We start from the raw sequence: 22063 nt of genomic DNA, 5'->3' as shown, positions 1-22063 counted from the left end.
AATGTGTGAGGCGTAGACCATGTGGCTGCCTTACATATTTCTTGCATTGGGATGTTTCCTAGAAAGGCCATGGTAGCACCTTTCTTTCTGGTTGAGTGTGCCCTTGGTGTAATGGGCAGTTGTCGTTTAGCTTTAAGGTAGCAGATTTGGATGCATTTAACTATCCATCTGGCTATACCTTGTTTTGATATTGGGTTTCCTGCATGAGGTTTTTGGAATGCAATAAATAGCTGTTTAGTTTTCCTGATGTTCTTTGTTCTGTCAATGTAATACATTAATGCTCTTTTGACATCTAAAGTATGTAGTGCCCTCTCAGCTACGGAATCTGGCTGTGGGAAGAACACTGGAAGTTCCACTGTTTGATTTAGATGGAACGGTGAAATTACTTTTGGTAGAAATTTAGGATTAGTCCTTAGGACGACCTTATTTTTGTGTAGTTGTATAAAAGGTTCTTGTATTGTAAACGCCTGAATCTCGCTTACTCTTCTTAGAGAGGTAATGGCGATGAGAAATTCAACCTTCCATGTTAGGAACTGTATTTCGCAGGAGTGCATGGGTTTCAAAAGGTGGACCCATAAGTCTAGTTAAGACCACATTTAGGTTCCATGAAGGAACAGGTGGTGTTCTTGGCGGAATAATTCTTTTAAGGCCCTCCATGAATGCTTTAATGACTGGTATCCTATATAGGGAAGTTGAATAGGTAGGCTGCAGGTATGCAGATATTGCTGCAAGGTGTATTTTAATGGAAGAGAAAGCTAGGTTAGATTTTTGTAAGTGAAGCAAGTAACCCACTACATGTTTTGGGGTTGCGTGTATTGGTTGGATTTGATTAATATGGCAGTAGCAAACAAACCTCTTCCATTTACTGGCATAGCAGTGCCTGGTGGATGGCCTTCTGGCTTGCTTTATGACTTCCATACATTCTTGGGTAAGTTGTAAGTGTCCGAATTCTAGGATTTCAGGAGCCAGATTGCTAGATTCATCGATGCTGGATCTGGGTGTCTGATCGTTTGGTTGTGTTGTGTTAACAGATCCGGCCTGTTGGGCAGTTTGATGTGGGGTACTACTGATAGGTCTAGCAGCGTTGTGTACCAGGGTTGCCTTGCCCAAGTTGGTGCTATTAATATGAGTTTGAGTTTGTTTTGACTGAGTTTGTTTACCAGATAAGGAAGGAGAGGGAGAGGAGGAAAAGCGTAGGCAAATATCCCTGACCAGTTGATCCATAGGGCATTGCCGTGGGACTGCCTGTGTGGGTATCTGGATGCGAAGTTTTGGCATTTTGCGTTCTCTTTTGTCGCAAACAAGTCTATTTGAGGTGTTCCCCAGAGCGTGAAGTAAGTGTTCAGAATTTGGGGGTGAATTTCCCATTCGTGGACCTGTTGGTGATCTCGAGAGAGATCGTCTGCGAGTTGATTCTGAATTCCTGGGATAAATTGTGCTATTAGGCGAATTTGGTTGTGAATTGCCCAACGCCATATCTTTTGTGCCAGCAGGCTCAATTGCGTTGAGTGCGTCCCCCCTTGTTTGTTTAGATAATACATTCTCGTCAAAACAGACAACATGACAACAATGTATTTGTGAACTATTATTGGTTGAAAAGCCTTTAGTGCTTGAAAAACTGCTAGCAGTTCTAGGTGATTTATATGCAGTTTTGTTTGATGTACGTTCCATTGTCCTTGTGTGCTGTGTTGATCGAGGTGTACTCCCCACCCTGTCATGGAAGCATCTGTTATTACGTATTGTGGCACTGGGTCTTGGAAAGGCCGCCCTTTGTTTAAATTTATATTGTTCCACCATAGAAGCGAGAGGTAAGTTTGGCGGTCTATTAACACCAGATCTGTAAGGTGACCCTGTGCTTGTGACCACTGTGATGCTAGGCACTGTTGTAAGGGCCTCATGTGCAGTCTTGCGTTTGGGACAATGGCTATGCATGAAGACATCATGCCTAGGAGTTGTAATATCATCTTTGCTTGTATTTTCTGTGTTGGATACATGCGTTGTATGATGTTGTTGAAATTTTGAATTCTTTGTGGGCTTGGAGTGGCTACTCCTATTGTTGTGTTTATTATGGCTCCTAGGTATTGTTGTACCTTGCGCGGCAGAAGGTTGGATTTTGCAAAGTTGACTGTGAACCCTAGTTAGTAGAGGGTTTTTATGATTTGATTTGTGTGGTGTGAGCACGTTATTAACGAATGGGTCTTGATTAGCCAGTCGTCTAGATACGGGAATACATGTATTTGCTGCCTTCTGATGTGTGCAGCGACTACTGCTAGACATTTGGTAAAGACTCTTGGTGCGGTTGTTAAACCGAAAGGCAGTACCTTGAATTGGTGGTGTATTCCTTTGAATACAAACCTTAGGTATTTCCTGTGCGATGGATGTATTGGTATATGGAAATACACGTCTTTGAGGTCTAATGTTGTCATGTAGTCGTGTAGTTTCAGCAATGGTAACACTTCTTGTAGTGTGACCATGTGAAAGTGGTCTGATTTGATGTATGTGTTTAGTATTCTTAGGTCTAGGATTGGTCTTAGCGTTTTGTCCTTCTTTGGTATTAAGAAGTACAGTGAATAAACTCCTGTGTTTATTTGTGTGTTTGGTACTAACTCGATTGCGTTCTTTTGCAATAGTGCTTGAACTTCTATCTCCAGGAGCTCGGAATGATGTTTTGATAAATTTTGTGCTCTTGGTGGTATGTTTGGAGGGAATTGTAGAAATTCTATGCAATAACCATTTTGGATAATTGCTAGAACCCAAGTGTCTGTAGTGATTTCCTCCCATGCTTTGTAATAATGACCTATTCTTCCCCCCACTGGTGTTGTGTGGAGGGGGTGAGTGACATGTGAGTCACTGCTTAGTTGTAGGGGTTTTGGGGCTTTGAAATTTTCCCCTATTCCTAGGGAATTGCCCTCCTCTATATTGGCCCCGAAAGCCTCCCCTGTACTGTCCCTGGTAACTGGATGGTGTTGCCTGTGAGGTGCTGGCTTGTGTGGCCTGACCCCGAAACCCCCCTCTAAAGGGTGTTTTGCAGAAGGTGCTGTAATTTCCTCTGCTCTGCGGGGAGTAGAGTGCGCCCATGGCTTTAGCAGTGTCCGTGTCCTTTTTAAGTTTCTCAATCGCCGTGTCCACTTCTGGACCGAACAGTTTTTTCGTTGAATGGCATATTGAGAACTGCCTGCTGAATCTCTGGTTTAAACCCAGACGTTCGTAGCCATGCATGCCTTCTGATGGTCACAGATGTATTTATTGTTCTTGCAGCTGTGTCTGCTGCGTCCATGGAGGAGCGTATCTGGTTGTTTGAAATGTTCTGTCCTTCTTCAACCACTTGCTTTGCCCTCTTTTGTAGGTCTTTGGGTAGATGTTCAATGAGATGTTGCATCTCATCCCAATGGGCTCTGTCATAGCGCGCAAGAAGTGCCTGTGAGTTAGCGATGCGCCACTGGTTTGCAGCTTGTGCTGCTACTCTCTTTCCAGCTGCATCGAACTTGCGGCTTTCCTTATCTGGGGGTGGTGCGTCCCCAGATGTGTGGGAGTTGGCCCCTTTCCTAGCTGCTCCTACGACGACAGAATCTGGTGGCAGCTGCGAAGTTATGAAAATAGGGTCTGTAGGAGGCGCTTTATACTTTTTTTCCACCCTTGGTGTGATTGCCCTACTTTTGACCGGCTCCTTAAAGATGTCTTTTGCGTGCCGAAGCATACCAGGGAGCATAGGCCGGCTTTTGTAGGAGCTGTGGGTGGCAGAGAGGGTGTTGAATAGAAAGTCATCCTCGACTTGTTCTGAGTGGAGGCTTACATTGTGGAATTGTGCTGCTCTAGCCACCACCTGAGAATATGCAGTACTGTCCTCTGGTGGTGATGGCTTTGTAGGGTATGCCTCCGGACTGTTATCTGACACAGGGGCGTCGTATAAGTCCCATGCGTCCTGATCCTGGTCACCTTGGCTCATGGTGGTGTGAGCCGGGGAATGTGATGGAGTTTGTGCTGGCGAGACGTGAATTATAGGTGGAGGAGAGGGTGGCGGAGTAACCCTTTTCACCATTTTTGTTTGTGGTGTTTGGTCAGTTTGAAATTCCAGTCTTCTCTTTCTCCTAATAGGGGGAAGGGTGCTTATCTTTCCTGTCCCCTGCTGTATAAAAATACGTTTCTGCGTATGGTCTACATCAGTGGATTGCAGGTCTTCCTCAAACCTATGCTTTCGCATTTGGGAGGTCATTGATTGCTCTTCGGTATAAGAGCCTGAAACTGGGTTGGTTGCAGGTTGTTTTGGCACCGAAACCCTGTCTGCATATTTTTTCGGCTCCGAGGTGGCTTTTTTCTTTTTCGGAGTCGAAACATCTCGGCGTCGATCTTCATCGGTGCCGCTGTCTCGGCGTCGAGCCGTGTCTACACCGCTATCTCGGTGTCGATGTATGTCTCCAGCACTTTCTCGGTCCCGAGAAGGCTGCGTGCCGGTGTCTCGACCGGAGTCGGACGGTCTCGGCACTGATTGGGCCTTTTTCGGTGCCGACGGTCGGTCACCGAATTTATGGGTGGAGCCATGGCCTGGTGGCAGTGGCGTCCCCTGGGCCTTGACAATCTTCTTATGCGTGGTTTTCGACGTCTTACTCACGGTTCGTGGATCGTTGAATTCCTCGGAGTCCGATTCGTTTATCGAAAAGGTTTCTTCCTCTTCCTGTACCTCGAACTCTCGGTGCACTGTCGGCGTGGACGCCATTTGAAGTCTTCTTGCTCGACGGTCTCGGAGTGTTTTTCGGGACCGGAACGCACGACAGGCCTCGCAGGTGTCTTCACTGTGCTCAGGTGATAGGCACAGGTTACAGACCAAGTGTTGGTCTGAATAGGGGTATTTTTTGTGGCATTTGGGACAGAAACGGAACGGGGTCCGTTCCATCGGCGTTCTTCTACACGCGGTCGGGCCGAGCAGGCCCCGACGGGGATCGAAAACTACCCCGAAGGGCTCCGGAGCTCTTCGATCTTCGATGTGGTGTTGATTCTGACTACGCCGATCCCGAACGCAACAATACCGATGAAAATCTTCCGAAATTTAGCTGTTTTTCCGTTCCGAAACTCGGAGCGACAGGAACACGTCCGAACCCGATGGCGGAAAAAAAACAATCTAAGATGGAGTCGACGCCCATGCGCAATGGAGACAAAAGGAGGAGTCACTCGGTCCCGTGACTCGAAAGACTTCTTCGAAGAAAAACAACTTGTAACACTCCGACCCAACACCAGATGGCGAGCTATGCAAAACATGCGTATCTACAGCGACAGATGCCATCGAACCTATATATATGTCTCCTCTAAGGCAGGCCTATGAAGCTCTATGGCAAGGAGTTATATACTGCAAAGAAAGACACATGCTTTTAATAGGTCTTTACAGCAAAGTCCTATAGTGTTGGTTTTGTTGAGGACAGTTAGTAGCCCAGTTGGCTAACACAGGGTTAACGGTTGGCATCCCATACCACCTAACTCCTGAATGGGACTACCTAACAAGGTAGTGTAACACATAAAATTTAAGGGGACAATAAATGTGACTCTGGTGTAGTCAACATTTATGTCACACTTAGGGTTAGCAATGTATGCAAAGTTGCCACTCTGTGACTCACCTAGTCCAGTGGACATGCAAAGGCTTTGTGACTGGGATACAATTGTGCCCGAAAGAGCATACGTTTAAACAACTCCTACTTCGGGAACAAAAGCTGTTGCCGCAATGGTAGGTGTGGCCCCACCATCACAGTATGGCTACACGAGGTGCTAGCCCAAAAGGCGATCTTCAAAGTGAAGCCGCCTTTGAAGGGTCGCTGTGACAACACATCCGGGCAGGATGCCTTTTGTTTCCTAAAGACACAGTAGAGACAGACACAGAAAGGAAAACCAGTTCACAAGCCTGTTTCACATGGGTGGCCAGCCCCACAGTAGCCACACCTCTGAGGGTGGGCTACCAAGGTCCTTACCGTTTAGCAAGGCTTCTGCCATGTTGTCTGTGGCAGGAACACTGCACTATGGGGTAGCCAGATGCCACACATTACCAGAACTGTCACCAGAGAGGAGGGCACCAACTAGCCCACCATTAGGTACTGGCCGCATTGTCCCCCTCTGTGCACTTGGATGGGATATAATGGGCACCCCTCACTCCAGAGACTTTAGTACTCGCGGGACTTGGAAGAATGATGAGAAGACCACTTTGCATCAGTTGGAAGAGCAGACGAAGAGGCTGCGATGTCAGAGTAACTGCACCTGCTTCACTGTGGGCTAGTGGAGTCTGGAGCTTGTTCTGTATGCCTGCCTTGGGGAAAGTTGATTCCTGGCCCCAGCCCGAAGCAGAAATTCCAAAGTTAGTTGGCTGACCCACCAGAACTGCAATGGGGACAGTGAAGCTTGAAGGGCCCAAATGACACAACTGGTAGCCACTGCAGAATTTCTGCCGCTACCGGACGCAGAGAACTTCAAAGGACAATTCGGAGATGGCCAAAAGGTGACCCATGTCTGCTAGCCCATGGGAGTTGGTTACGACCATACTTGTAAACCAAGAGGGATACTAGCTCCCACTAATGGTTTGCACTGTGACCGCTGTCTTGCAATAATGAAAGGTCTGCATCAGCAGCCCTTCAACCTGTCCATAGAGGACTAAGTGGAACCCTGAGATTCGTGGACAGTCTTGCATCCCCTCACCTGTGGATCGAGGACTCAACTGGACTTCACCTCCATTGACCACACAGCATCAGGAGCATCTTTAAGCCTGCATCTCTCAGCAGCAGTACCACTCCACAGAAACCAAGGACAGTCACCCTGTAAAGTTTGGAACTTGCTTTAAAAATGCTCCAGTTGGCCAGGAAACTGTCCAACTAATCTTTACTGACCTCCTAGACCTCTATCCTGTTGGATTTGGTCACCCAGCCTGGGTTGGAGTTGCTGAACCAACCGTACAAACTTTTCCAAACTTAAGCGCTTTCAAAGTTTTAATTTGTCAATGCTTGTTTGCAGTTGATATCAAAATTATAAAATGTTTTAAAAATTCCCATCTCTTGAATCCACAGGTGAATTCGGATGATCAAAAACTAAAAATTCATAACAATATGCTCTATTGTTATAAAATGTGTCTTTCTTGGGGTGTGCCTTTCTTATTCTGTTTGGTGCTGTTGAACACTTTACACACTTTTCCTTTACTAAGCTTAACTGTTCTGAGTCACAGCTACCAAGGGTTGAGCTTAGGGTTGAGTAAATGTAGCTGACGTGACCCAAGACAGTAAATGTGAGTGTACTGCAGGATAGGGCCACAACCGTAACGTATAGTATACTAATTTTCCTACAATATCAGGCCTCAAAATTTCTACTTGCCCACTCGCTATAGCGACTCATATTTTATCAGGTCGAGCTATTTTTTAGGACCTACTCGACCCTTCTGGAGAGCTAACAAAGAACAGGCGTTCGTTTAGACCATTTAAATCAAACAAATAAGTTTTTTTGTACAGCAGAAATGCTGAGTTCACATATTTGAAGGTACACTCGTATGTGAGAATGAAGAAAATAGTTAACGCTGTAAACTAAAATATTAGCCGAGTGTCACAACTGAGACCCGTTCACGGGTTGTAGGAAACTCCCCTCTTTCTCCGCATGGTTACCCCTATTTTCTGCCTGTTGTCAGTGTTTGACTGTTCACTGGAATCCTGCTAACCAGGAACCCAGTGATTACGCTCTCTCCTTTCTAACTTGATAACTTAGTTACATTCACCCCACATTTGGCATACTGGTGCCCCCATGAAAGCCCCTAGTATATGGTACCCAGGTGCCAGGGGATCCCCATGGGCTCCAGCATGTATAATGCCACCCATAGGGAGCCCGTGCAAAGTGTTCTGCAGGACTGTCGTTACAGCCTGTGTAAATGGGTGCATGCATCCTTTTTCAATACAGGTCACTGCCCCAGGTGATCCCTATGGTAGGCCTTCCTAGCCCAGAGGGCGGGTGCAAGTACCTGTGTTTGAGGGCGGGTGCAAGTACCTGTGTTTGAGGGCACCCTTGCACTAGCAGGTGTGCCCCCACAAACTCCAGTTCAATTTTCATGGACTTCTTGTGTGGGATGCCATTTTATGCGTGTACTGGACATAGGTTACTACCTATGTCCAACTACATTATGGTAACTCTGAACCTAAGCAAGTTTGGGATCAAACATGTAGGAATCATACCCCAATACTGTTGCCAGTATTGGAAGTATGATTCCATGTACTCGGGGGGCTCCTTAGAGAACTCCCAGCATTGCTCCTACCAGCTTTCTGTGGTTTTTTGAGCAGCCAAAGCTGCTGCCACCCCTCAGACAGGTTTCTGACATCCTGCTGCTTGAGCCCAGGAAGGCAGAACAAAGGACTTCCTTTGGGAGACGGGGTAACACCCTCTCCCTTTGGAAATAAGTGTTACGTGGCTTGGGAGGGGTAGCCTCCCCAAGGCACTGACGTGCCAAGCCACTGGTATGCTTTGAAGGGCACATTTGTGCATAAGCCAGTCTACACCAGTTCAGGGACCCCCCCTGTCCCTGCTCTGGCACGTAAATGGGTATGGAAAGGGGAATGAACACTACCCTTGTCCATCACCACCTCAAGGGTGATGTCCAGAGCTCCTCCTGAAGGTCCCTGGGTTCTGCCATCTTGAATCCAAGGTTGGCAGGGACGTCTAGGAGCATCTGGGTGGCCAGGTCAGGCAGGTGATGTCAGCGTCCCCTCCTGATAGGTGGTCATCTGGCTAGGTGACCAATCCCCTTTCAGGGCTATTTGGGTTCTCTCTCTTAAGTGGGTCCTCAGATTCGGCCTGCAAGATTCCAGCAGGACTACTCTGCAACCTTACTTCGACTTCTAGCCACTGGAACAGAAACTGGACCCTCCAGGAACAGATAATCTGCATCCATGACGAAGACTCTGCTTGCAACATTGTTTCCACGGCTCCTTCCAGCTTCTGCAACATTTCCCCGGTTGTGCATCCTCTAAGGGCGGCAAATCTTCAGTCTGCGCGGGAAGGAAGAAGGAATCTCCCTTGGAGTACAGGAGTCACTCCCCTGCATCCGCAGGTACCCACTGCAACAATGACCAGCTGCGTGGCTCTCCTCTCATCCTAAGCTACGTGGATCCTGCATCACGGGTGGTGGTCCAGAGTAGTCCTCTTGGTCCTCTCTGCCAGCTGTCCCACTTTGGTGAAGGTAAGCCCCTGCCTTCCGATGCAGGACAGTACCCCTGAGTCTTTTGCAGCTGCCAAGGCTTGTTGGCATCTCCTTCAAGGGATCTTCAGGCTCCATGTAGGCCCGTCCCCCAAGCACTCCTTCCTGCAACGCATAGCCCTCTGCGTGCTTCTCCTGCGGCGTGGTACCCTTCTCCAGTTGTGCTGTTTCTGCTCTTCTGCAACTCCTGGTTCCTCGTCCAGTGGGTCTCCTATGGGGAATGCCTCTTCTTCTGCAGACTTTCTGCTTTGCTGAGGGTTCCCCTAGGACTCCCCCGTGGGTTGAGTCCTCCTGGACCTTGCTGGTCCCCAGCAGCTCCACTTTTACTTCACTGCGACTTCAGCCTTTGCCAAGGCTTGTTGATGGCTCTTCCACGCCACTTACTGATCTGCTATCTGGCTTCTAGACACTGCATACACTACACTAATAAGGGATACCTGGACGTGGTATCAGGTTTAAGTACCTTAGGTACCCACCACACACCAGGCCAGCTTCCTACACAGGTCAAGTACATTACAGCTGTTGAGTAGATTATTCAAGTTACTCGACCTGCAGGTCTAGTAACATTGTTATGATTTTTCGAGGCCCGAATATAAGTAAATCAATGTTAATTTAATGCATGTGAATACTACTGAATCAACATGAGTAACAGTATTATGATGGGTATGCAAGTACATGAATCTATGGAAGAGTCAACGATGAGAAGGACTGGGTGACCGGGACAAAATGAAGATTGCATCAAACAATATATATTACAAAAGGAATGGTTTCTTACCTGTAACTCCAGTTCTCTCGTAGGGGTATTTCCATGATAGTCATAAGCACTGAATAGTTCCGCGCGCCTGCGGGGACCCCGGAGCACTGTTGTGTAGTATATTCTTAAGTGCAATCATCAGCTCCTTGACAAAAAAGGTCTGTGAAAAACACTTAAGAATAACAATGTGCAGCCTATGTGAACAGCTACACAGGCCAAATTGTTAGAAGAAAAAAACAGTTGTAGTGTAAATTTCACGTTTAAACCTCTATTTATTCTATAAATACATAAATAAAAACATTCTCATATTTTATTTACACCTCTCATGAGAATAAAACAATGTAGGGCAGTGTAGCCCATAGGCTGCCATTATACAGAATGAAAATAGAGCTGTGCCTTTAAGAAAGTAAAGTCTTCCTGTTTCCCATCATGCACAGCAAAAGGCAGTTGCCTCAGTTCTTTTTTGGAGGCTATTAACCTGACATGAAGAAAAACAAAACATTTGTTGGAGTACCAACCTCCATAATATTCATGTTCTATGTCAACTCCACCGGGGAGGAGGGAGGGTTGCTTATGACTATCATGGAAATACCCCTACGAGAGAACTGGAGTTACAGGTAAGAAACCATTCCTTCTCTCGTAGGGGATTTCCATGTATAGTCATAAGCACTGAATAGAGTAGCAAGCCCATCCCCATAACCGCGGTGGAGTAGATATAAGAATACTGAGAAAAACATGAATCATGCAAACAAATTCTTGAGCAAAGCCTGTCCAACCTGAGCATCTGCCCTAGCGTCTGTATCAAGGCAGTAATGCTTAGTAAAGGTATGGACCGACCTCCAAGTGGCAGCCTTGCATATTTCTGCCAAAGGGACATTTCTCATCAAGGCTACAGTAGCTGCTTTCCCTCTGGTAGAGTGGGCTTTTGGCCTACCACCAAGGGATTTGTTTGCTAACTGATAACATAACATTATACATGAAACAATCCACCTGGATAAAGATTGTTTAGATGTGCCCAAACCTGTTCTGATTGGGCCATAGTTAATAAAAAGCTGTTGTGATTTTCGTAAGCTTTTTGTCCTGTCCAAGTAAAATTTCAAGACTCTCTTTACATCCAGAGAGTGCAGAGTTCTCTCAGCAGGAGTAGCTGGATTCTGAAAGAAAGTCGGTAATGAAATTGTTTGGTTCACATGGAAGTCGGAGACTACCTTAGGTAAAAATTTTGGATGAGTTCTCATTACCACTTTTGCAGAATGAAAAACCATGTAGGGTTCCTGAGCGCAAAGGGCCTGGATTTCGCTGACCCTACGCGCTGAAGTGATTGCCACCAGAAAAGCAGCTTTCCATGTGAGATGTTGCAGCGATGCCTTATGTATCGGCTCGAATGGTGGCAGCATCAGACATGATAAGACAACGTTCAGTTCCCATGGAGGAGAAGGCTTTCTAATGGGAGGAAAAACCTTCTTTAAACCTTCTAGGAAATCCTTAATAATCGGAATCCGAAAAAAGGAAGTTTGTGAAGGACTCTTTCTGTATGCCGTGACAGCCGCCAAGTGAACTTTTATTGACGACAGTTGTAAGCCCGATTTTGCCAAACTTAACAAGTATGGCAGGATAGATTGTTCTCCACAGGAAACCGGGTCAATGTTGTTGTGTAAACACCAAATGCAGAATCTCTTCCACTTGCTTGCATAGGCTGATCGTGTGGAAGGGCGCTTTGCTTCCTTCAGAATTTCCATACAGTCCTGAGGTAGGTTCAAGTGTCCATATTGCACTAGCTCAGGAGCCATGCTGCCAAACTCAACGATGAGTGGTTGGGATGAGATATCTGCCCTCTGAACTTCGTGAGCAGGTCCGGACGATATGGTAGCCTGATGTGTGGTTTGAGTGACCGGTGAAGAAGGTCTGGGAACCACCACTGGCGTGGCCACTCCGGAGCAATTAGGATCATTTTGGTCTGAGCATTGGACAGCTTCTGGAGGACCGCCGGAATCAGGGGAAGCGGTGGAAAGGCGTAAAGAAATGCTCCTGACCAGCTTATCCATAGGGCATTCCCCAATGCCCCTGGATGGTAATATCTGGAGGCGAAGTTTTGGCATTTTTTGTTGTCTGGGGTTGCGAAAAGGTCTGTAGAGGGGGTACCCCAGAGTGCGAAAATGGAATGAACGACGTCGTCGTGTAGTACCCATTCGTGGTTCTCGTCCATTACCCGACTGAGGGCATCCGCTTGAACATTCTGGATGCCGGGCAGGTGAGTTGCCACTAGCGACAGGTTCCTGGCTAGAAGCCAATGCCAGATTGTCTGAGCCTCTCTGGATAAAATTCTGGACCTGGTGCCTCCTTGTTTGTTCACGTAGAACATAGTGGCCACGTTGTCTGTCTGGAGAAGGAGAGTTTCCGTTCTCAGAGAGGGAAGGAAGGCTTTGAGCGCAAGGTGGACTGCGCGAAGTTCCAGCAGGTTGATGTGATAGAGACTCTCTCTCTGTGACCACTCTCCTTGGACTCGAAGATGTTCCATGTGCGCCCCCCATCCGAGCAGTGACGCATCTGTTACGATGGTTTGAGATGGAGGCCGTTGTTGGAACGGAATCCCCACCAAGAGATTGCTGGGTAAACACCACCATTTGAGGGATTGTAGGGTGTGAGGAGAAAGAAGGACTTTGTTCTCCCAAGCGTCCCTCAGTTGACACCACTGATCCTCTAGATTTTCCTGCAATGGTCTCATATGGAGGCGAGCATTGGGAACCAGATGGATACAGGACGCCATCGAGCCCAGTAGAGAAGCTATTATTCTTGCAGTGGCTTGAGGTCTTTCCTGCAGTTGTTTGCACTTTTGGAGAATCGATAACCGTCGTTCCTCCGAAGGAAACACCTTTCCTAGCCTGGTATCTACAATGGCCCCCAAGTAATGCAACCTCTGAACAGGTGTTGCTGTAGATTTCAGGAGATTGACTTGAAGACCAAGTTTTTGCAGCAGTTGTAGAGTCCATTCGAAATGCTGTTGTGCCTCGAGACAACTGGAGGCCTTTATGAGCCAATCGTCTAGATAGGGGTAGACGAATATTCGCTGTTTCCTCAAGTGGGCGGCTACTACCGCCATGCATTTGGAAAAAGTTCTCGGCGCTGATTTTAGGCCGAAAGGTAGAACTGCAAATTGGTAATGGCGTTTTTCCGACGGTGAACCTTAGGAATTTTCGATGTTTCTTGGTTATTGGGATATGAAAGTAAGCGTCGCAAAGATCTATCGCACAGAGCCAGTCGCCCTGACGTAGATGTGGGTAAATTTGGTGTAAGGCTAACATCCTGAATTTTTCTTTGCGAATCCATTTGTTTGCTGTCCTCAGATCTAAAATGGGACGAAACTCTTGTTTGTCTTTTTTCGGTACAAGGAAATATCTCGAATAAATCCCCTTCCCTTGCTGGCTGATGGGAACGGGTTCTATGGCTCTTTTTTGCAATAGAATATTGACCTCTAACTGAAGAGCTTCGAGATGGCGGTTGGCTGTTTTGGGTGGAACTGATGGTGGAGAACTGGTGAATCTGAGAGCGTAACCATGTCTCACAATATTCAATACCCAGGCGTCTGATGCGTAGCCACTCGTCCAGATGATTTGAGATACTTCCCCCTACCGGAGTGGATAACGGAGGAGGGGGAAGCAAAGATTCAGGGCTTAGACGTGGGAGCCTGTCGAGTTGCCTGAGTTTGAGGTGTTGAACGACCCCTTGTCGACCTTCGCTGAGTGGAGAAACCCCTTTGATGCTGCTGTTGTTGCTGCTGCTGGGGGCGCGAAGACATCCAGTGTGGCGACTGATACCGGTGTGTGAAATGTCGCCGTTGATATGGCCGGAAAACCTTTCTTTGTTCTTTCGGTCTTTCCATGCCTACCGCTTTCAGGGTATCTAGTTCAGCCTTCATTCTAGCCATCTCGTCATCGGCATGAGAAACGAACAAGGTGGAGCCCGAGAAAGGCAAGTTTTGTATTCGCTGCTGCGCTTCAGGTTTGAGTGATGTAAGTCTCAACCATGCATGCCTTCTGAGCGCTATCCCGTGTGCATAATTGTGTGCGGATAGCACCTAAGAGTCAGCTGCAGCACTTATAATTTGGTTAGAAACCAAGGCTCCCTCACCCACGACCTCCAGGAAATCTTCCCTTTTATCCTTAGGAAGATGTTCCGCAAACTGCATTAAAGAGTCCCAGAGGGCACGGTCGTATCGCCCTAATAACACAGTAGCGCTGGCTGCCTTCATCGTGACGGCTGCAGTAGAACATACTTTTCGTGCTGCAGCATCTATCTTTCTGCTCTCTTTATCTGGAGGCGAAGAAGAAGACGGTGAGGTTGAATGCAGTTTCTTTGCCGCTACTATGACCACCGAATCAGGTACTGGGTCCAACCTCAAGAATAGAGGATCTTGTTCTGGTGGACGATATTTTTTAATAAGTCTGGAAGGAGCAGACTTTGTTGCGGCCGGTGCAAGGAAAATATCCATTGCTGGTTCGAGGAGACCTGGAACCAGTGGAAGCAAAGGTCTGGAAGATGTCCTGTGATGCAAAGTCTCGAAGATCACTGACGTCGATGGGGCAGGTACCGCCAGCGGGATGTTCAGCTTGGTCGCCCCTCGTACTAAGACCTCCTGGAACGTGTTCACATCATCTATGGGGGACACTCTCGGGGACGGTGAGTCCGATAGGGTTGGAGAGTAGTCCCGTGTAGACGAAGAAGAACGCTTGTGATGTGAATGCTGAGATCTCTGTGATTCATGACGGTGCCGAGAGGAAGAAGAGCGTCTAGAGGAATGTCCAGAACGTCTTACAGACCACGTTGGAGTCCTCAAAACAGACTCTGAAGGGGGAGCCGGAAGAGGCGCCGTAGGTGTTACCGGCGTCTGTGGCAATGGTGATTGTCGAGGAGAGAGTTGTGGAGACGCTGGAAGGAGGATGAGTGAGGCCGAGGATTCTGAGGTTGTATAAACCCTTCTAGGTCTTTTTGATTGTCTCGACGTCGACACACTCCTCGACGTCGAAGTACGGTGACGGCGAGTGCTCTTCGACGTCGATTCTTCTCGCCGTTGAGAATCTCTCGACGACGACCCTCGACGTCGCCGTGATGACGGTGAACGCCTACGACGTCGAGCACCCCTTGACGTTGATCGCTCTCGCCGTGTCGACGGCGAGCCGGATTCAGATCTCCTCGATGTGGAACGTCCTCGCCGTGTCGACGGCGACCCAGATCTCGACGGCGAAAGTCCACGCCGTCTCGACGGCGAAATCGTCGTTGACGGCGAGCGATGTCTCTTTCTCGCCGGCGAACCACTCCTCGATGGCGAGCATGTTGGCGCCGTTCCTTGCCTCGACGTCGACGCCCTCGACGTCGTCGGAGACCTGTGCCGTTTTTGAGCCGGTCTGGTCGGAGTTATAGAGGAAACAGTGTGAGCCCTGGTAGAAGACTGACCTTCTCCTCGCTCTGTGGTAGAATGACCACTTTTCCTCCTGTCCTCTTTCGCCTGGAGTCGGATCTTCTCCCTGTCACGAAGGGTCCTTCTGGAGAAGGTTTTGCAGATGTCACACGACTCCGGTTTGTGGCTGGAAGGAAGGCAAATTATGCAGACCCGATGTGGATCTGTTTTGGCCTTTTTTCTGCCACAAGAAGGGCATTTGTCAAACAGTGAAGGCATTTCTGAAGAAGAAAAACCTCAAAATTCTGTCAGAATCTAACAGAAAACAATAGAAAATGATCACTCAATGTTAAAAACGTCGAGTGAAATTGAAATTCAAAAGATTTTAAATGAATTTCTGTCACAAAAGGATTTTGTGAGGTAGAGCTCAATGCTTCAGGGTCCTGTCAGAAAGGAGCCGGAAAAAAGAACTGAGGCAACTGCCTTTTGCTGTGCATGATGGGAAACAGGAAGACTTTACTTTCTTAAAGGCACAGCTCTATTTTCATTCTGTATAATGGCAGCCTATGGGCTACACTGCCCTACATTGTTTTATTCTCATGAGAGGTGTAAATAAAATATGAGAATGTTTTTATTTATGTATTTATAGAATAAATAGAGGTTTAAACGTGAAATTTACACTACAACTGTTTTTTTCTTCTAACAATTTGGCCTATGTAGCTGTTCACATAGGCTGCACATTGTTATTCTTAAGTGTTTTTCACAGACCTTTTTTGTCAAGGAGCTGATGATTGCACTTAAGAATATACTACACAACAGTGTTCCGGGGTCCCCGCAGGCGCGCGGAACTATTCAGTGCTTATGACTATACATGGAAATCCCCTACGAGAGAAATAAACATTCTAAAGACAAACTGAAAAACACAAATTTCAATAAAACAAAAACATCTCACATGATATATAATGTGATAGTAAAACGTTGTATTTGCAGATTAAGAAACATTTAAATGGTGTATGACAGATGCAAAAAAATGTTTTTGTGAAAAAGGAGAACATACCCATCATAAGCGCCACTAACAATCCTCTTGTTATCAAATCGAATGCATCGAACCAATTCTTCGTGTCCTTCTAAAACTCTTAAACAGGCACCACATTCAATGTCCCAAAGTCTGGAAAGACAAAAGACAACAAAATTGACTGTAAAAGCACAATGTGGGGCTGAGATTGGGTAACATGAAGAAAATGCAAATGCGGAACTTATATTTTACAAACCTGAAACATGAAGAGGATTAGTTTGTTCAACTACGGAGTTAAGATGTGCATCCTTTAATATTATTGTAAAATGTTTTTGAATACACATGAATGGGGCAAAATAACCCCTACAGAGTCTATCAACTTACTTGCTCTGACACAGCTCCAACTTCCCTAAATGCATCCCACTAACTGCCCAAATAAAGCCCCATCATATGCCCCAGGAAGGACTTCACAAAATGAGTAGTATAAAATGTGGGCAAGATGTTCTTCTCAAAGGGCAACAAGATTCAGTGCAATACTTCTTGCAGAAGAAAGAAGCAAAAACATGGATAATCATACTTAAAACTGTTCAAATATGGTGTGTCAAGAACAACAGTATTAACCGGAAGACACAGGAAACTTTGCTAGTGATGGCAAAGTTCAACAACTTTTGGCCTTCCGAGATGGTTACTTGCCCAGCCTCAGTAACATTTGGTAAAAATACGGAGTTCATTCTAGACTCAAGATTTTCTGATTTCTACAGACCACTGTAGCTAATCTGTACCATATCAAAATACCTACAAAACTACCCTTTCTACCAACTGCAGATGAAATTTCAATCACCCAGAATATCAAACCATCCACAATGAACTAAAGTCAACAAACTAATCTGAATAACATCAATTGTTTTTAAACAGAGACGTAGGTTTGTGTATCACACTTTACTTAAAGCCTCATGTCTTACCACTCCTGCATGACCACTGGTGGATACACAAATCACAGATTCCTCACCTTTGGAGTATCTGCAGGTGCCAAACTAGATTTGGAGAATTTTGCCAGCAATGTTTCCACATGCTGGTAGACTGTACCATACGGCTCCACATGGACTTCATACAACCCTGAGGTGACATAGCCACCCGAGTGTTAAGGAAAATGTTACCCTGCAAGCATCTATTTGTAGGAATGTGGTGCTGCAGATTCACATGCTCTTGCCATCTAGAGATGGGCTCAGATGTGTACAACTTGTTTTTCTTCACAGAAGTCTTTCGAGTCACGAGGTATAGTGACTCCTCCTATGACTGGTAATGCTCATGAGCATCGGTTCCATTGTTAGATTATTTTCCTGCCTGGCGGATGGAGACAGGACACAGAAGTGACAGAAGATGACCACTTGAGTGAATGTTAAAAAGAAAAGTAAAGCAACACATTTGCAAGGACCAAAGGCTTCCTGGGAGGCGGGTTGGCATATGTGAATCTACAGCACTCATGCCATGAACAGATGATTACACAGTAGGTAATATTTTCCAGTGGCGGCATGCGTAGCAGTAGAGACATTCTCTGCATAGACTGTAAAGCAGTGATTGCCTAAGCGGTGGTTAGCCAGAGGATGTTGCACAGGATGTTGACATGTTACCCAAAAAGGCGTGTTAGTCAAAAAGGCTGTAGAGTTTGCTTTTTTGATTATAGTGTGGCAACGGAAAAAGAACGAGGCTGTCTTTTGGCTTTAGCGAGGCAGGCCTGAATGCACTGTATTATCAAGCGAGCTATGCCTGCTTTTGTAATGGCACTTGCTTTGTGTAGCTTAGCTCAGGCAACAAATAAACGTTGCATTTTACAAAATGGTTTCATCCCAACAATGAAGTATATGGGGGGCCTCTTGATATCCAATGTGTGACCGGCTTTCTCTACTACTGTGTCCAGAAGCGGAAAAAACACTGGGAGTCCAATTGTCTGGTTGAGGTAGAAAAGGGGGTGTGGTAAATAAACCCTCTGGAGTCCCTCCACAAAGGCCTTAATGACAGGGACTATAAATAATAAAGACTATTCCTTGTTCTACAGCTATGTTGTCCCTGCAGCTAAATGTTAACATATTGAAGTAGAAGCCAGACCTGAGTGTTGTAAGTGTAACAGGTAACAAACGATGTCTTGCATTATTGACTTAAGTAGATTAATGCGTTTGGGTAGGCAGTAGTGGATGGACCTCTTCCACTCTGCTGCATCTAAGGTTCAAGTAATGGGAGAGCAAGTCCCTTTGAGGTTGGACATACACTCTGCTGAGGAAGCCAAACACTAGAACCTCAAAAGTCAAATCACCAGGTTGAGCTGCTTGGGGGTGACTGTGCCCTGGGGATGAGTGAGAAGAACTGGCCAGTTGGAGCTTCTCGTGAAGGACTATCAACTCTAGAACGGTTGTGAACCAGGGATGTCTGTCCCACATGGGAGTCACCAAGATGAGGGACATTGCTGTAGCCTCCAGACTACGTATGGACTTGGAAGCGGCAGAGAACTGTAGGCAAATATCCCTGAACAGTTCATTTAGAGTTCATTGCTCATGGACTGTTGAGGGAAAGCACCCTTTCTGGCATGGTTGCCCCCCCACTTTTAGCCAGGTTTGTGATGTGGTTTTGACTGTTCGTGCACGGAGTCCTTGCTAACCAGGTCCCCATTGCCAGATCTCTTTTCCCAAAACTGCACAGTTGCCACAATTAGCAAACTCTTTAGTAACCACTGTAACTCCCTAGTAAATGGTACCCCTGGTTCCTAGGGTAATAGGGAAGGTATCAGAGGGCTGCAGGACCAACTGTGCCACCTTCAGGGACCCCGCACCAAAGCCCACTCAGTGCTGCCATTGCAGACTGCGCGTTTTGGTGCAGGCTAAATGAAAAAAACACGACTTGTCACACACCCCTGTGTACCAGGTCCTCTATCACTGCATGTGCAAGGTGTAAGTCACCCCTAAGGCAGGGTGCATCTAGGCACATGTGAGGGCATATATACATAAGCAGATATGCCCCTGCTATGCCTCTGTCAATTGAAACATGGTAAGTGCACAGGCAAGCCATTTTAAATCCATGTGCTGGACACTAGTCATTACCAGTTCTCCATCTACAAGATGGCTTGTCTGAATCCTAGGATGTTTGGTATCAAACATCTCAGAATAATAAATCCTCACTGACCCCAGTGATGGAGTTATTTAAAAATGAACACAGAGGGCACCTTGGAGGTGCCCCCTAAAAACCTACGACTACTAGTGTGCTGACCAACTGGTCATGATCAATTTAGCCATAACAGACGTGTTTTGGACACTAGCTTTAAAGGCATTACAGGGTCAGAGGGCAGTAGTTAATGGAGCCCTTGGTACCAGTGGTAACTTTTACAAGGGACTTAACTGTGTGGCAGGGTGGGGCCAATTGTGGAAACAATGGTTCAGTTTAGGGAAAGAACACTGGTGCTGGGGCGTGGTTAGCAGGATCCCCGCACACTCTCAGTCACATTAGCATCAATACCATGCAAAAAGTGGGGGTAAACATGCTAAAATGGACACTTTCCTTCAGTTGACATTGCACGATCTCAACAGTGGCAAATAGATCAAACTAGGGTACGCGCCACTGATGAAAAATGCACTGTACCACCTCAAGATGGAGGATGGAGAGGCCACGCGTGATCTGCTCACACTGTCCACTTCAGCATTCACAGAGCCTGCCACATGGCTGGTGACTAGGAAGAGATTTGGCTCCACAGCTCCATGATGGCTTCACTGAAGGCTGGGAAGTTTGGTATCAAACTTCTCAGAACAATAAACCCATACTGATGGAAGTGTTGTATTTATTGTAAAATGCACATAGAAGGCATCTTAGAGATGCCCTATGGTGCAGGGCTGACCAGTCTGTGCCAGACTGTCGCTACCAGACAAGTTTCTGACCCCAGATTAAGCCCCACTTTTGGCAGCAGGTCCGGCGGGAAAAATGAGTAAGTATCAGGAGTGCCCTTCCGAGCTGGGGCCACCCCTGGGTGCCCAGAGCTGAAGTGACCCCCTCCTCGCAGTATCCTCCATCTTGCTTTGGAGGAGCAAGACCAACAGGTTTAAGAATGTTCCCCCTACCCCAAAGGGAAGGGGTACAGGAAGTGTAGGAAGTTGGCTCTGTATGTACTATTTCAAAGTAAGGAATAGTATGCACAGAGTCCAAGGGTTCCCCTTAGAGGTAAGATAGTGGCAAAAAGATAATACTAATGCTCTATTTTGTGGTAGTGTGGTAGAGCAGTAGGCTTATCAAAGGAGTAGTGTTAAGCATTTGTTGTACACACACAGGCAATAAATGAGGAACACACTCAGAGACAATTCCAGGCCAATAGGTTTTTGTATAGAAAAATATCTTTTCTTAGTTTATTTTAAGAACCACAGGTTCAAATTTTACATGTAATATCTCAATTGAAAGGTATTGCAGGTAAGTACTTTAGGAACTTTGAATAATCACAATAGCATATATACTTTTCAGACAAAACACATATAGCTATTTTAAAACTAGACAGTGCAATTTTCAACAGTTCCTAGGGGAGGTAAGTATTTGTTAGTTCTTGCAGGTAAGTAAACCACCTACGGGGTTCAAGTTTGGGTCCAAGGTAGCCCACCGTTGGGGGGGTTCAGGGCAACCCCAAAGTTACCACACCAGCAGCTCAGGGCCGGTAAGGTGCAGAGGTCAAAGTGGTGCCCAAAACACATAGGCTTCAATGGAGACGGGTGTGCCCCGGTTCCAGTCTGCCCGCCGGTAGGTACCAGCGTCTTCGGAGGGCAGACCGGGGGGGGGTTTGTAGGGCACCGGGGGGGGGGGGGGACACACAAGTCAGCACAAAAAGTACACCCTCAGCGGGGCGGCCGGGTGCAGAGTGCAAACAGGCGTCGGGTTTGCAATGGAGTTCAATGGGAGACCCGGGGGTCTCTTCAGCAAAGCAGGCAGGCAGGGGGGGGGGGGGGGGGGGCTCCTCGGGGTAGCCACCACCTGGCAAGGGAGAGGGCCACCTGGGGCTCAATTCTGCACTTGAGGTCAGATCCTTCAGGTCCTGGGGGCTGCAGGTGCAGTGTCTTTAGCAGGCGTCGGGTTCTTAGAAGCAGGCAGTCTCTGTCAGGGGGAGCCTCTGGATTCCCTCTGCAGGCGTCGCTGGGGGGGGGGGGGGGGGGGGGGGGGGGATCAACTCTGGCTACTCACAGGGTCACAATCGCCAGGGAGTCCTCCCTGTAGTGTTGGTTCTCCGCAGGTCGAGCCGGGGGCGTTGGGGGCAGAGTGGAAAGTCTCACGGTCCCGGCGGGAAACGTGCAGTCCTTTAAAGTTTGTTTCTTTGTTGGTAAGTTGTTTCTTCTTTGGAGCAGAGCTGCTGTCCTCAGGAGTTCTTGGTCCTTTTAGATTCAGGGTAGTCCTCTGAGGCTTCAGAGGTCGCTGGACCCTGGGGAACGTGTCACTGTTGCAGTTTTTCTTGAAGTGGGGAGACAGGCCGGTAGGGCTGGGGCCAAAGCAGTTGGTGTCTCCGTCTTCTCTACAGGGCTTACAGGTCAGCAGTCCTCCTTAGTCTTCAGGTTGCAGGAATCTATCTTGCTAGGTTCTGGGAGCCCCTAAATACTCAATTTAGGGGTGTGTTTAGGTCTGAGTGGTTAGTAGCCAACGGCTACTAGCCCGGAGGGTGGCTACACCCTTTTTGTGCATCCT

The 22063-nt window shown here is 47.1% G+C and overlaps 1 protein-coding gene across 4 annotated transcripts in view; it reads right to left on the bottom strand.

Annotated features, from left to right (window-relative positions):
- Window positions 1-22063, bottom strand: part of FBXW11 (F-box and WD repeat domain containing 11) — a 486480-nt gene that overhangs the window by 104095 nt on the left and 360322 nt on the right. For all 4 annotated transcript variants that reach the window (XM_069199326.1, XM_069199329.1, XM_069199328.1 and 1 more), the window contains one exon: window positions 16409-16519. In XM_069199326.1, coding sequence (XP_069055427.1) covers window positions 16409-16519 — 111 coding nt within the window. The remainder of the gene's footprint in view (window positions 1-16408; window positions 16520-22063) is intronic.

The sequence above is a fragment of the Pleurodeles waltl genome, chromosome 7 (genome assembly GCF_031143425.1).
Source record: "Pleurodeles waltl isolate 20211129_DDA chromosome 7, aPleWal1.hap1.20221129, whole genome shotgun sequence".
NCBI classification, from domain to species: domain Eukaryota; kingdom Metazoa; phylum Chordata; class Amphibia; order Caudata; family Salamandridae; genus Pleurodeles; species Pleurodeles waltl.
This window is presented reverse-complemented; position numbering and strand designations above follow the sequence as displayed.